General features: G+C 35.4%; 1 protein-coding gene across 3 annotated transcripts in view; it reads right to left on the reverse strand.

Annotated features, from left to right (window-relative positions):
* LOC120415908 (neuropeptides capa receptor) overlaps nt 1–17,031 on the reverse strand; it is a 148,569-nt gene that overhangs the window by 107,902 nt on the left and 23,636 nt on the right. For 2 of the 3 annotated variants that reach the window (XM_052710221.1, XM_052710220.1), the window contains exon 2: nt 1,123–1,781. In XM_052710221.1, coding sequence (XP_052566181.1) covers nt 1,123–1,557 — 435 coding nt within the window. In that variant the 5' untranslated portion in view covers nt 1,558–1,781. Of the gene's footprint in view, nt 1–1,122; nt 1,782–7,622; nt 8,018–17,031 lie in introns of those variants that run through there. The other variant, XM_039577553.2, reaches the window with a different exon arrangement.

Consider the following 17,031-nt stretch of genomic DNA (forward strand, 5'->3'; position numbering starts at 1 on the left):
TTTTATAAAAAGTTCATTTTTAGAGCAGGATATCAGTCTAACCTCAGTGAGGAAGGCAAAAATGCAGACAAAATTTCAAATTTATTTTGTTCAAACTCTCCAGAAGGGACGCCCCTGACTTTTGGCGTTCGGAAATCGAGCCGTATAAAAGTCAATGAAATGAGCCACCTTCCAAGCAGACCGTTACAATTGCGATATAAATTTGCTTTTACGGCACACCTTGGAATTTGGCAATGTCTCAAACAAATGGTAAATTGTGCCACACCACACGCGCATTCGGGACGATCTCTGAAGGCGATAGGGATGGCCGTGAATGTGGTTTCATGAATTACATTCTCCCCCGGATGTTTGGTTTTATGAGATTTGAGCGTTTGTATAAATCAATATATTGTGGAAAGTATTTTTGTTCATTTCAAATAACAGGTAATGAACACACGGAGAAAAAAGAGTTCCCAAAATCGTGAACAGGCGTTCATGAAAATGGGAACCACGAACAAAGTGTTCGAATTTCATGGTACGTTTTTCAAAATCGTACCACGGGATTTGAACACTTTGTTCGAGGTTTCCATTTTCATGAACGCTTGTTCACGATTTTAGGAACTCTTTTTTAATGCAATTTATTTTCGATTATTTTTTTCTGCGGAACAAATCGAATCTGTTCCCAAGATACGGGATCATCCATAAACCACGTGGGCACTTTTTTTTTTTGAAATTTCAATCAATGAACATTATTTTGTAGACCTAAAAATTGTTCTGTGTTGGTCGAAATTGAATTAAATTCGTGTGTTCCAAACAGAACAATTATATTTCTTCCATCCGAATGTCTTCTATCAAAACATCCCTCCAGCTAGATTCCGAGTAATACCAAACCCTTAACCCTGCCGATGTTTATCACCAATCTCTCTAATGGGATCCAGTTAACAAACTCCCAGTCATCTTGCGTCTACATGTTTACGTCTAAACTCGTCGCCACGGACATGATAGTTAAATCCATCCAAACTCCTGGAAAACCACTAATTAAGTGGTTTTGCCGTTTTCAAAATATGTACATGGTGTGAGTTTCTGAGGGAAGCAGAGGAGGGACAGCTGGTTCAAAAGCTTTGATTCACTAAATCGACTTACCAATAGTGCGGTCGACAGCGGCATCTGCTGGGGCCCCCGGGCATACTCCAGGAAATCCTGCACGGAACACTCAAAGTGTGCGTTGCCCGGATCGCACCGGTCCAGTTCGAGCAGGTCGTACGGCAGGGAATCGTTCTGGGACGGGTGAACGACGCCGGTGAAGTTAGTGCCACCAGGTGGCGCGCCCGTGACGAAGCTATAGTTGAACAGGGCCAACCAGGCCAGGTCTGGCGTTCCGGCCATGGCCGGCGGGCTGCTGGCGGGGGTGGAGGTCGACCAAAGTGCTCCCACCGGATGAAGTTGTTGGGTGGGTGTGGGTGTAGTCGAGGACAGGGTGGTGAGCAACGCCGTGAGGACCTTTGCCGTGGCATTTGGCCAGAGTGGCACACGGTCGTCCTCGCCGTTGACTCCGTCACTGCTGTTGTGGAAAGTCATCCTCCTTGGAGGAAAGTAGAGCGAATTCGCCCTAGCAGGACCAAGGACGACTCTTGGCCTCGTTCGCAATCGAGCCAGGTACGGTGACGATGAATATATAAAACATTATCGTTGTTTCCATCAGCGGCGGAGTGCCATTGTAATCGTTCTGAGGTGTCGTCTTGATGTTTGCACGTTTATCAGCCATTAGAGACACTTGGAACACTGACTTGGGTTTACACTACCTGGGGACAAAGAATACGAAGAGCAAGAATGAGCTGTGATGTTTGGCCTTTTTCGAGCTATTATAAGGTGACAATGTTTTCACTTTTATGGATTTATAGTGGCCATCAGATGGCATTTAATGGAGCAAGTCAGTTGAAGACAGCGCCGTACCTAGGGGTTGGCGCAGTTGGCGACTGCCAAGGGCGCCAGCCCTTGGGGGCGCCGATATCGATGTTTTTACAAAATTTTCAGATCAATTATAACATCCTCATTAGGTATTTAAAACAGAAAGGGCGCCAAATTGTAAAGAAGAACTACAAATAACTAGATAATTTGGTTTAAAATATAAAAAAATATTTAGGGGCGCCAAAATCAATTGTATGATTATTTCTACCGAAGTGTTTTTGAAATTCATACCTAATGCTAAATTTATGTTTTCATCAAAGAAGGGGCGCTCAAGTGGCATAAAGTTCAGAGAGTTCTATAAGAGCTTTTCAAAATTAACACAGCATTCAAATTTGAACCGTTGCTTAATGAAGTTTAAGTCATACCTTCCAGACTAAAAAATTATCAACTATTTGTTATTTTCATGGTAATTTGGCTGTGAATCACAATCAGCAAAATTGTGAAAAATATGGTCATTTTCTGAGCTTCCTTAAAATAGGAATTATTTTAACATAAAAAAAATATAAAAAATGAAATATTGAAATATTTTCAGCACGATTTCCCCTTTTATAAACAACTTTGTGCATTGTCTATGGTTTTTCAAAATACTCAAAAATCAAATCAAAATCAAATTATTCGCTCTACAGCATTGCCTTGGCGTTCTCGATAGCGAGATTCCTACTCGAAACTAGATGTTGTTGAGGCAATTGTAAACCTCTTTTTACACCTAAGCTTCCATCCACCCCGGGATTTGAACTGATGACCTTTGGATTGTAAGGCTAACTGCCTACCAACGATTCCACCGAGACAGGACCCAGGGAGACGACTCCTACACCTGGATTGAGCTAACGACCTAACCTCTAGGTTAGACCGGGGCCATCATTTACTTCCCCGTCCGACGGAAGGCGTCAAATCTCGTCTCGAAAAATGCCACCGGGACCTTCTGTTTACCCACACAACACGGGTCCCGAAATACTACAGTTTTAAAATAGGAAAACTGATTTATGACCAACATTATTTTTTCAAGAAAAAAAAATGTTTTTCAGAGCACACAAGCTGTTCTGAACTGTTTTAGTTTTAGCGTAAGTTTTAGAAATGTAAATAAACAACAACTAGTTTTTAGAATTGTTGTTGTCAAAAGTGCTATATAAAAGTGCGGGCAAAGCCCAAGGTACAGTGTAAGGATCAATATTAAATGGTCTAAAAAGCTTTGGTTATGAGAAAATATTCAAACTTTTATTTTCTGAAAAATGAATTTCAGTTAAAGACAAACAAATAATATTTTATCAAGGTTTGAAAACATTCATATAGCTTTGCAGAAAAATATATTTTTAGAATATAAAATTTAATTTTCGAACTAAAAATAAATCAAAAAAATACCGGTAAAAATTCAATGCAAAACATAATTTAAAAAAAAAATATGAAAAATATTCTCAGGTATCGAATGGGGAATTACTAAAACTGAATGGTTTAAAATTTCTTAATATTGTTTACCTTATGTAATGATCTTATTATTATCATTAAAATAAGTTTCATCATTAATTGTGCTGGATTTTTAATGATCTCTAATTGATTTTTACGAAATTTGGTTCTGCCGCTGATTGATTGAGCACTCAATTCTGTGCATTTTTCTGAAAAATAAATTTAACAAAAAACTAAACACTGCTATCGATTTTATGAAATCTGAGAAAATATTCAGAAAACTTAAATCCTACAATAAATTTTCAATTCAACTTATCTAATATTAATTTGAAAAATAATACATGAAAAACTGTGTCTCTGAATTTAACCATATTTAGGTCTCCAATTGCTATTATAAAATCAAAACTCATTGAAACAATCATTGAATATTAACATCAATTTATCAAAAAAAAAAAAAAAAAAATAGGAGGGGCGCCAAATTGATGCTTCGCCAAGGGCGCCGTGGACCCAAGGTACGGCTCTGAGTTGAAGATTTAGTTTTAAAGACAGTGCATTAAAAGGTGAGACCTAATGGGCAAGGAATCTTTATTTAGTAAAGTAAAAAAGTAAATCTTTCCCTGTTCCTGAGGGGAACACCCGTGAAGAGTATCGGGGCCGGCATTTACAAAGCGGATTCAGTGTCTGTTTATTAATCAACTTAATGTTAATATGTTAAAGTTAATGTTAACATTCCATAGGTTGTATTCTTAAGGTGTCTTGATAAGGTCCAGTCTGTGACGATACACTACCTTCCCTTTTACTAAGCAATCGAATCCAGAAGGGAAAAGATCACCAGTTGTGTTGGTCCAAGCCGGGATTTGAACCCCGATCTACCGCTTACGAGGCGGAAGCGTTACCACTAGGCTACGTGGCTCGGTCAATCTTTATTTACGGGTTATTTATTCCTTAAAATTGAGCCAGACAAACAAAAAACTTTTACTTCATCCACCTAAGGCTTCATCCATAAAGTATGTCAAGCTTAAATCAGCCAACATTAAAAAAAATCGTTCAAAGTATAACTTTAAAAGTACTTAACAAAACATTATAATTTTCTTTAAAAATAATTTTATAACATTTTTTTTATAACAAACAAGCCCAACCCGACAAACTTCGTCTTGTCTTTTTTTGTTTCTTGACGTATAGCTTGTTTGCTTATTCAGCCTCCTGTGATCAAAATTTGAGTTTACGTAAATTTTCCCATACAATCTGCACATGCTCCGGAATCGGTCCCAGAGTGGCCAAAGTGGCAATTTTTCAGCATATAAACCCTCTTTGGGCTTGTACGAACTCAACGCAACAAAGAGCGCTGCGATCCGACTTTCCGTTATCAACTGATTCGCGTTCGAACAAACCGTCGAAATTTTTTAATATATATAGATAATTTTTTTCACTCAAGGTACTTTAACACCGAAAAATTTAATGTACACAGTTTATTACTAAATCAAATTATTCGCTCTACAGCATTGCCTTGGCGTTCTCGATTGCGAGATTCCTACTCGAAACTAGGTGTCCGAAGGCTTAATTGTAGAGGCAATGGCAAATCTCTTGTTACACATAAGCTTTCATCCACCCGGGATTTAAACTGACGACCTTTGGATTGTGAGTCCAACTGCCTACAAGCGACTCCACCGAGACAGGACCCAGGGAGACGACTACTACACCTGGACTGAGCTATCGACGTAACCTCTATGTTAGACCGGGGCCAACATTTACTTCCCCGTCCTACAGAAGGCGTGATCAGACAAATCTCGTCTCGTAAAATGCCACCGGGACCTACCGGGATCGAACCCAGGCCGACTGGGTGAGAGGCAACCACGCTTACTTCTACACCACGGGTCCCGGTTAATTTTATTACTGCATGTTCTTGAAGTGTCATGCATCATCATCGAATTCAAATGATTAATTTTATTGCTCGATTCATTGTAATTTCATCGTATTGTTAATTATGTTTTAAACGTGAAAACGTTACCATTTCCAAGTTATTTAATCAACGGTGCAATTAAAATACTCTCAATGAAATAAAGTATGTTAATCAACCTTTGGAAAATATTTCAGTTGAACTAGGAGAAATTTCGTAGAACAGAGCTGATAATTAAAAAAAATTAATAAGTTTTTCGCTAAACTTTGCTTGAATTGATTAAAAATTCCCTGATACTTTCAAATTCTCGTAAATTACCTACATGATAAATTATAATTTTCTTAAACCTAGATGTTTGGGTATCAAAAGATCGGAAATTTATGCCCTTTCCGATAGCACATAGGTTGAATTGTGAATCGTGGACCGGTTCGGATGCCGGTGGATTTTCCGACGACGAAATTCCGGGTTGGTACACCCAAAGTTAAAGAACGAGGGGATAGTCCTCACGAAAAGAAACGTGAGGAAAGTGCTATTTTGCGAGAGTATAGTCCTCTCGCGTGTTCATTCGTTCATTGGAACAGTTCATCCTATTGAGTGGCTTATATGGACAAATGACCGCCACTTAGTCACCGAACCATGGTGGCCCATACGGCAAAGGCACGGTTCATTATGCCAAAGGTCTTGGGTTCGAGTCTCGGTACCGGCACTTTTTTTTTTGATAGATGAACTTTTTTGAAGATGAACCCACTACTCTCGGTAATTTCGGGATTTATCCTCTCTGTCCGCACACAGTACCATTTGACTACCGAATCGTGCTCTTTATCCTCTCGTATGCCGATGCCCAGTTCTGGGTGTACGAAATTTCAACGAAAAAACAATTCTATCGATACAAAACCTCCAAAACGGTATTATATCCACTCCAAAATGTTTATTTGGCAACTCTACGGTAATTTATCGACATTTAGATAAATTTAAAGTTTGCAAAATTCAGTTTAGATATTTTTTAATATAGAATTTAGCAAATTTATATAAACATTTATACTAAGTAGTTAGTAAACTTTATATTCAATCCAAATTATTTTTTTTGATCAGTCAAGGATGCCTATTTGGAGTTGTGACACTGGAATAATGGTGATTTGTCAACAAAAAAAACTGTATTTTTATCTTAATTTTTTGAAAGGTGTACAAACTTTTTTTGCACCTTTTTATTTTTGAAATAGTATTTGTTATATAACTTTTTATAGAAATAATCTTTTCATGAGATATTTGTACCAAAATGTTTGGCATTAAGTTCTGAACAAGGACTAGGTTTCTATCAAACTGTAAATTGTTTATATGTTTCATTACAAAATGTGCAAAGTGTCCAAGGGGTGTAAATACTTTTTTTTACATACTGTACCACCAAGAACAGGCAATTTGGAGGCAGTGATTTATTTCTTTTGATAAAATATTCTCAAAATACAGTATGTATTTTGTGAAAAATCAACAAAATTTACTTAAAATTATAATATCGAAGGAAAAGTTGCTTTTTGAGTCGAATATGTGAGATGACTGCATAAAATAATTTTAATATCAATCATATTGACAACAAATGTGAATTAGCTTTTTGATCTTTTTTTTTTTCTATTAAACCAAAAATAAAAAAATAATATAAATTAATATAAAGAACGATTAATTGTATGTATTAGTTATTTGAGAAAACTTTTTTTTCAAATAATTTAATTATTTTAATAAATCCATCGGAGTACAAAAATTTCGTACGGAATTTAGGATTTCGGAAATTTCGAGTAGGGAAATAAAGTTAGTCATAAGACCGATGCAAATGTTGTTTAAATTTAACTGTTGATATCTTAGATAAAATAAGGCCAAGTAACCATTAGAAGGCCCAGAACATGGAGCTTTTTTTCCAAACCTTGCTCCACTAGCTGAATAGTGTTCCTTGAGCTATTCTATGACTCTGGCCGAAATATGAGCAAAATCGGTCAACATTTACCCATTGATACTCGAAGGTGAAGTTTGCATGGTAATAATCGGAAAAACTTCCACTTCCTCCAAATATTACCAAAAACTAAGTTTTTTATTGACAAATGTGTGCTCTTCAATGTTGTAGAACATATAAGCGATTATAAAAGTCATTATTGCATTATAACCATTCTTTTAACTAAATTCAGCCTCGGGTTTCAATGGGCCAATCTTAATCAATTTCGCCCAAAATTGGCACAGATGCTTTAAACAACCCAAAGGAAAACGTTTTCAGCTTGTGGAGCAGGGATTCATTTTTCTGTGCACCCTTGTAAACATACTTCACTCGGCTCGAAGAGTACAATCAATCGTCACCATATAGTCACGTAGAGAAATGGCAAAACTTCCAACTCACTGTGATACCTTAAGTGCCCATCTTAACCAGTCATTCTTCCATTTTTAATCTTTCCCTCAATTCCACTTGCAGCCAGAAATAACAACTTTCATTTTATTTTCTAATCGCTGTCAAGTCGCACTTTCTCCGCTTCCGTCGGCCATCCTGCGCAATATTACGGTGCACTTTTCAACCGTTACGTTACAACACACACGTGAACTTGCAACCCTACAAGGGGCTAAACTCGCTGCCATTTTTCACTTTTCACAGCTTAACCTCGCACTTTTCTTTTGCTTCCTGAAAACGAGTTGTTTCTTCGGGTTGTTGCGCTTGTCCGCTTCGATCGAGATCGCGGTGGAAAATTGTTTTTCACTGATTCCGACGGCGGTCGTTTTCACTCCGTGCTGGGGAATTCAAGGTCTGCAAAAAAGAATGAAAAAAAAAAACGGAGAAAAGATGGAAAAACAGCAGATAATTACGAAAGCTGCCACCGATGGGTTTTCTTTCCGCCACAAGAAAAAGCTGCTAGCCGTTCGCTGGTGGCGGTTTCAGATTGTTCAAAGAATTGTGGGAAATATGACCATGATTTCCAGATGACCACGAGCAGAAGCAGCAGCTTTGATGTGGGAAAGAATACGGGGAATAGTTAATGGTTGAAAGTTATAATTGCAATCGGTGGTGCGTAAACGGTTTATGTTTTCGATTTTCTTGAGCATCTGCTAAACGATGCGAGCAATATTATAACAAAGCAAACAATCGATCAAATAATTTTTTTCTTCGATTTCGTATGGAACTTTATCTGTCTTTTTGCTTATCTAGTTTTTCATGTTTTTAGTAATTTTTTTTACTTTAAAACGATACATATATCATTTAAATTGTACATAAATGCTTATTGGCCTAGTCTGGTACACTACAAAAATTACTGCATTCTAGGGTGACAATAAAAAAAATCGACATCAGGGATACCCTCACTTTGAGCCAAATCGGTTAACCCTCTACAGCCCAAATTTTTTTTCGAATTTTTTTAATTTTGCCTTGTTTAGGAGGTCATTTTGAGCAACTTTTGTTCTATGGGTAATTCTCTACCAACTCACACGAAATCGGGAAAAGTTGCCCCGACCCCTCTTCGATTTGCGTGAAACTTTGTCCTAAGGGGTAACTTTTGTCCCTGATCACGAATCCGAGGTCCGTTTTTTGATATCTCGTGACGGAGGGGCGGTACGACCCCTTCCATTTTTGAACATGCGAAAAAAGAGGTGTTTTTCAATAATTTGCAGCCTGAAACGGTGATGAGATAGAAATTTGGTGTCAAAAGGACTTTTATGTAAAATTAGACGCCCGATTTGATGGCGTACTCAGAATTCCGAAAAAACGTATTTTTCATCGAAAAAAACACTAAAAAAGTTTAAAAAATTCTCCCATTTTCCGTTACTCGACTGTAAAAAAATTTGGAACATGTCATTTTATGGGAAATTTAATGTACTTTTCGAATCTACATTGTCCCAGAAGGGTCATTTTTTCATTTAGAACAAAATTTTTCATTTTAAAATTTCGTGTTTTTTCTAACTTTGCAGGGTTATTTTTTAGAGTGTAACAATGTTCTACAAAGTTGTAGAGCAGACAATTACAAAAATTTTAATATATAGACATGAGGGGTTTGCTTATAAACATCACGAGTTATCGCGATTTTACGAAAAAAAGTTTTGAAAAAGTTACTTTTTGCGTTTCTCTTTGTTTCGTCGTCCGTGTCTGTCGCGGGTGACCATGAACGGCCATGATCGATGACGACCAACTTTTTCAAAACTTTTTTTCGTAAAATCGCGATAACTCGTGATGTTTATAAGCAAACCCCTTATGTCTATATATCAAATTTTTTGTAATTGTCTGCTCTACAACTTTGTAGAACATTGTTACACTCTAAAAAATAACCCTGCAAAGTTAGAAAAAACACGAAATTTTAAAATGAAAAATTTTGTTCTAAATGAAAAAATGACCCTTCTGGGACAATGTAGATTCGAAAAGAACATTAAATTTCCCATAAAATGACATGTTCCAAAAATTTTTACAGTCGAGTAACGGAAAATGGGAGAATTTTTTAAACTTTTTTAGTGTTTTTTTCGATGAAAAATACGTTTTTTCGGAATTCTGAGTACGCCATCAAATCGGGCGTCTAATTTTACATAAAAGTCCCTTTGACACCAAATTTCTATCTCATCACCGTTTCAGGCTGCAAATTATTGAAAAACACCTTTTTTTTCGCATGTTCAAAAATGGAAGGGGTCGTACCGCCCCTCCGTCACGAGATATCAAAAAACGGACCTCGGATTCGTGATCAGGGACAAAAGTTACCCCTTAGGACAAAGTTTCACGCAAATCGAAGAGGGGTCGGGGCAACTGCTGTGTGAGTTGGCGGAGAATTACCCCTATGAAAAACCTCACTTCTCTTGTTTTATGTTTTTCATGTTTCATTTTATTTTTTTATTTTTAATTTGCATTTATCTTGTTTAGTTTATTTTGGTTTTTGGTAGTTTTTGGCCTATTCTACCACCTTCTCTCATTACATTTTGCCTATCTAATTTTTCATGTTTTTACAGTCACTTTTTTAATTTTTTGCGTGTTTTTAAAATTTTCTGCTATAAAATGCACCATTATCATTTAAGTTGTGAAAAAATGCGTAGAGGCATAGTCTGGGACACTAGAAAAATTACTACATACTTTTTTTACTTAAAATAAAGGAAATGTTAGTAAAAAACACAGTCAAAGTTGACCCCTTAAAAAGAACATTTTTAAAAACATTGGCAAAGTCACAAAAAACAAGTTAAAATTCCAACTCATAAATTTTCTAAAATTTTAAGAGTTCTTCTTTCCAATGCTTTTTAAAGATCAAAAATTGGTTGAAAAATTGATTTTTGGCGATTATTTGAATCGAAGCCCGTCTAAAGGCGGGGTTGGGTTGTAGAGGGTTAAGTTTGCTTCTTATAGTATTTGGCTTACTCTACCACCTCCTAGCATTACATTTTGCCTATCTAGTTTTTCATGGTTTTAGTCATTTTTTTTTTTTGCTTGTTTTTCACATTGTTTTACTGAGCAATTCTCTACGAAATCGGTCTTTTTTCTTCAATTTTAATATTTGTATTTTTTAATCCGACTGAAACTTTTTTGGTGCCTTCGGTATGCCCAAAGAAGCCATTTTGCATCATTAGTTTGTCCATATAATTTTCCATACAAATTTGGCAGCTGTCCATACAAAAATGATGTATGAAAATTCAAAAATCTGTATCTTTTGAAGGAATTTTTTGATCGCATTGGTGTCTTCGGCAAAGTTGTAGGTATGGATACGGACTACACTGGAAAAAAATAATACACGGTAAAAAAAATTTGGTGATTTTTTTATTTAACTTTTTAACACTAAAACTTGATTTGCAATATAATTTGCACCGTTTTCAAGTTATAGCCATTTTTATGTAACTTCTTTCAAATAGTCGCAGTTTTTCATTTTTTTTAAATTAGTGCACATGTTTGTCCACTTTTGAAAAAAATATTTTTGAAAAGCTGAGAAAATTCTCTATATTTTGCTTCTTCGGACTTTGTTGATACGACCTTTAGTTGCTGAGATATTGCAATGCAAAGGTTTAAAAACAGGAAAATTGATGTTTTCTAAGTCTCACCCAAACAGCCCACCATTTTTTAATGTCGATATCTCAGCAGCTAATGGTTCGATTTTCAATGTTACAGTATGAAACATTTGTGAAATTTTCTGATCTTTTCAAAAAAAATATTTTCAAAATTTTTAAATCAAGACTAACATTTTAAAAGGGCGTAATATTCAATGTTTGGCCTTTTTGAAATGTTAGTCTTGATTTGAAAATTTTGAAAATATTGTTTTCGAAAAGATCGGAAAATTTCACAAATGTTTCATATTTTATCATTGAAAATCGGACCATTAGTTGCTGAGATATCGACATTGAAAAATGGTGGGCTGTTTGGGTGAGACTTAGAAAACATCAATTTTCCTGTTTTTAAACCTTTGCATGGCAATATCTCAGCAACTAAAGGTCGTATCAAAAAAGTCCGAAAAAGCAAAATATAGAGAATTTTCTCAGCTTTTCAAACATATTTTTTTCAAAAGTGTGCAAACATGTGCACTAATTTTAAAAAATGAAAAACTGCGACTATTTTGAAAAAAGTTACATAAAAATGGCTATAACTTGAAAACGGTGCACTTTATCAAAATTTCACTTAAGTACTATTTGATTGCAAATTCAATTTTACATCTAAAAATGAAGCTGAAAAATTTTTGCGACCAAAATTTCGATTTTTTGAAAAAATCAGTATTGATTAAAAAATTCATAACTCGGTCAATGATTTTTTGCACAACCTGGAAATTTCTGAAAAGTTGGCATTTTATGTCCTCTAAAACATATCAAAAAATAAAAAAAATTAAAAATAGTGTTTTTTTGCAAATCAAGTTTTAGTGTTAAAAAGTTAAATAAAAAAATCACCAAATTTTTTTTACCGTGTATTATTTTTTTCCAGTGTAGTCCGTATCCATACCTACAACTTTGCCGAAGACACCAAATCGATCAAAAAATTCCTTCAAAAGATACAGATTTTTGAGTTTTCATACATCATTTTTGTATGGTCAGCTGCCAAATTTGTATGGAAAATTATATGGACAAACTAATGATGCAAAATGGCTTCTTTGGGCATACCGAAGGCACCAAAAAAGTTTCAGTCGGATTAAAAAATACAAAAAAAATCGAATGACCGAAATCCTAGAGAACTGCTCTACTATAAAACGATACATATATCATTTAAATTGTACATAAATGCTTATTGGCCTAGTCTGGTACACTACAAAAATTACTGCATTCTAGGGTGACAATAAAAAAAATCGACATCAGGGATACCCTCACTTTGAGCCAAATCGGTTATGGTCGCCTTTTATCGTTGAAGAAAATCGCAAAAATGTATGCTCAAAAACATCGTTTCGGTAATTCACCGCCAGGTGGCGCGGGTCTCGTCCAAAATTGTCCAATTGTGAGATTCTTGTAGGAAATTCAATTTCCTAAAACTTTGCCCAAGAATGCAAAACGATCCGAGTTGATTCTGATTTTTGGTGACTTTTGTTGTAAAAAGTATTTTCTTATATACTTTCTATATACTCCTTATATACTTTTAAGTATAAAAGCCGAATTATTTTCATCGCATTGCTAATAACTCATCAGGATCAACTCGGATCTTTTTGCACCCTTCGACAAAGTTGTAGGCAATTAAATTTACTAGAAAAATCTCACAATTGGGCAATTTTGGGTGAGACCTGCACCACCTGGTGCCAAAATCCTGAAGCGATGTTTTTCCCCATACATTTTCGCGATTTTCCCCATATAAACTTCAACGATAAAAAGTGACCTTAATCGATTTGGCCATCTCTTGAGATTTTCCAAAATTTTAATTTTTCTTTTCACCCTACTGCATACTTATATTCACATAATATAGAGGAAAAGTTAGTAAGAAACACCGCTATAGTTGACCCCAGAAAAAATGATATTTTTAAAAACATTCGCAGAGTCACACTTCCAACCTAAGAATTTTCTTAAATTTTTAGAGTTTTTTCCAATGCTTCTTATAGATCAAAAATTGATTGAAAATGGGTTTTTGGCAAATTTTTAGATCGAAGCCCGCCAAAACTGGTTGCGTCATGTACCGTAATATCGATAGATGAACGTCCAAGTTTGGTCCAAATCGGTGAACCCAATCAGAGAACAATTTTATGCTTAAACTGAAGCAACATTTTTAAAGGGCACATAGGCGTCATCCATAAAGTATGTCACGCTCTTGGGGGGGAGGGGGGGTCTGAGCAAGTGTGACATTGTATCCCTGACTGAAAAGTCCGTCCGACGTCCGTCGTTTGTCGTACGTGCAATTGTACGACGTCGCACGACAATGTCGTGCGACATTCGCACGAATGTCATACGTTTTTGCACCAAAATGTCGTATTTGTCGTGCGATCGATCATCGAAATTGGTCGACATTGTCGTACGACATTCGACCGACGTCGCACGGTTTTGTTATTTAGGATGTCGTGCTATTGTCGTGTGCTGTCATTTCGGAATTTTTAGGTTATTTTCGAAATAAAATTCATTTTATTTGTTGTTTTGCTGATTTTTATTGATATCGATTAGTTTTTACTGGCCTGGCACTTTGTTTTCCAAATATTCACTATCACTGCAGTCACAATTTTCCAAATTTCGCTTGATGATGGCCAATCCGGTAGAATTCGTGTGCTGCCCCGTGAGTAGTTCGTTCACCTCCATCGCTTTCACTCAGAGGTTGTACTCGGCCGCAAGTTTGTTCTTTTTTCCAGGTCTTAGTATTGATAATGGCGATTTTGACATTCTCTAAAAATCAAACACCACCAACACTTTCATTGTCCTGTTTGGAGACTGTTTGATACAGATCTGAAATGAATTAAATAATAAAAAAATACTGTAACTAGGGGAACAGCATCTAATTCCAGCGTGCCTTTAATGTTGCCATATCAGCACTTTGACATTCAATTACAGCTCATAAAAAGCGTTTTCAACTGAAATCAAATGATAAATCGGCCAATAAGAAGTGAGCAAGCAAGTTTCTATCAAAAGTTTTGAAAAATTAGTTGTTTGAATAGTTAAAATAAGTAAATTGGATGGAGTCAGGAGCGAGTGCTTATTTTGCTAAACATACGAGAATTTCCCCTTTTTAATAATTTAATAATTTAAAAATTTAATAATTTAATAATTTAATAATTTAAAAATTTAATAATTTAATAATTTAATAATTTAATAATTTAATAATTTAATAATTTAATAATTTAATAATTTAATAATTTAATAATTTAATAATTTAATAATTTAATAATTTAATAATTGAATAATTTAATAATTTAATAATTTAATAATTTAATAATTTAATAATTTAATAATTTAATAATTTAATAATTTAATAATTTAATAATTTAATAATTTAATAATTTAATAATTTAATAATTTAATAATTTAATAATGTAATAATTTAATAATTTAATAATTTAATAATTTAATAATTTAATAATTTAATAATTTAATAATTTAATAATTTAATAATTTAATAATTTAATAATTTAATAATTTAATAATCTAATAATTTAACAATTTAATAATTTAATAATTTAATAATTTAATAATTTAATAATTTAATAATTTAATAATTTAATAATTTAATAATTTAATAATTTAATAATTTAGTAATTTAATAATTTAATAATTTAATAATTTAATAATTTAATAATTTAAAAATTTAATAATTTAATAATTTAATAGTTTAATAATTTATTAATTAAATTATTTAATAATTTAATTATTTATTTATAATTTTATGATTTTATAAATAACACCGACCAACAAAGTTTCTGCGCAGGCTCAACTCAAGGGGACCCCAAAAACATGTTTACTTTATATTTTTAAAAAATTTCAAAAATATTTGGACAGAGCCGAATGGGTTTTCTCCAAAGTTTGTATGGAGAATTAGAGCTGTTCGCTATTCCCACAAACTTCATGCTGCCCCCTCGAGTTGAGCCAGGTTTCAGAATTTTAGAGTTTTATAATTTTTACTTTATTATTGTAAAATTTTTGAATACTAGAATTTCAGAAGTAAAGAATTTCAGAATTTTTGTGTTTGAGATTTAAAAAAAGTTTTGGCTCGTAGAATTGAAGAATTCAAGATTTTTTTTTTATTTTATTGTTTAGAATTTGTGATTGCATTAGGTTTGGATCCCCCCTCCTGTCCTCCCCCATGCACATTTCCATCGTCCTCTTTTTTTCCTCCCGGCACACCTCCACCGTTTAAAAAAACACGACTCACCCCAATCCGCTTTCGATCGCAGACCGGTTCCTTCCCGTCCCATCTTCCGGCATGATCCGCCGGGTTAACGATGTTTCACGTTCTCTTCCACCGTCGCGAAGGCTGAAATCAGGAAATCTGGAACATAATGTTATGATTTAGCCGCTCGCCCACTCCGGCCGGATCTTTCCAGCAAAAAAAGGAACACAACTTACCAATCAACCAGCCAAAATCCTCACGAACCTTTATAACAATATTGTTTTTCTGATTTGATCAAGTCCGAACAAGATCAACTGAAGAGAACTGTCAAACTGTTTGCGTCGACGATAATCGACGTCGAATTGAAGGTAAATCGATGGAAAAAACAATGTCGAGCATGTCGAGTGTTTGTCGCACGTTTGTCGTCCTTTCGACCAATCGATATCGAAACGGTAAAATCAAAACCGTGCGACAACTCGTACGACGTGCGACATTTTTCAAACAGGGATGTTATAAGTATAGGAAAAACGTGACAAAGGGGGGGAGGGGGGGTAAATTTAGGCTGATTTTAGCGTAACGTACTTTATGGATGAAGCCATACCCGGTTTGACAGTTGCAACTACAGTGGACTCTCTCGTTGTCGATATTGAAGGGACCGTCGAGAACGGGAGTTATCAAATTAAAGCACGAAAATCAAAGCAATCTATTTGAAGGGACTGAAAAATGTGTTGACAGCTGTAGCAATATTGATTTCGAGAAGATCGACAGCCAGAGAGTCTACTGTTAATTTCATGGAAAAAAAGATTTTATTTCGAGAGCTTTGTGCAAAGTTCTTTGTCATACTGGCCATGTACCGCTGGTCTTACCGCCCCTCCGTCACGAGATATCGATCAATGGAGCTCGGATTCGTTATCAGGGACAAAAGTTTCACGCAAATCGAAGAGTTATCGAGGCAGCTTATTCCGATTTCGTGTGAATTGGCGAGAATATTTTTATTTGTACTGTTTATGCTATTCAGGCAGGAAAACTAATTTTCATTTAAAATGTTTACGAAATGTCAAAACTTCGTTGAATTATGTACATTTAAGTGTATTACTGCCAACACCACCCTGTTGTTGAAAGTAGAAGTACAACAGTAATGCGTAAGTTGTATAAACAGAAAGTAATTCCTTGCGTGCATGGGATTACCCCCCGTTCTGGGCGGACATAATATTTTGCTCCTATCCCAAGCCCTACCCGGCCCATCTCACTGCCACTGCAGAATCAGGACTTATCTTCTCCGGTCGCCGCTGATATTGCGGTTGACTTTTGCCACTTGCGGCCTTTATGGCACACCCCCTTCTTGCCCGAGATGGACAAGTTTCATCTTCCTGCCCGCTGACTCGTTATCTGGCGTCCTCGCCACGTCCAAGTCCACGTGGCTCTACCGCCGCGGCCCCAGAGATGAAGTCTCAATGATGATGGAATGATGTTTGAACTGGGACACCACACTGGAACGTTGTCGTCGGAGTTCGTCCGGAGGGAGCTTCGTAAGCAGAGTGGCTGGCGATGGCTTTTTTGTTATCTCGTTGAGCAGACCAGTCGGCTGTTT

Source organism: Culex pipiens, chromosome 3, assembly GCF_016801865.2.
Source record: "Culex pipiens pallens isolate TS chromosome 3, TS_CPP_V2, whole genome shotgun sequence".
NCBI lineage: Eukaryota > Metazoa > Arthropoda > Insecta > Diptera > Culicidae > Culex > Culex pipiens.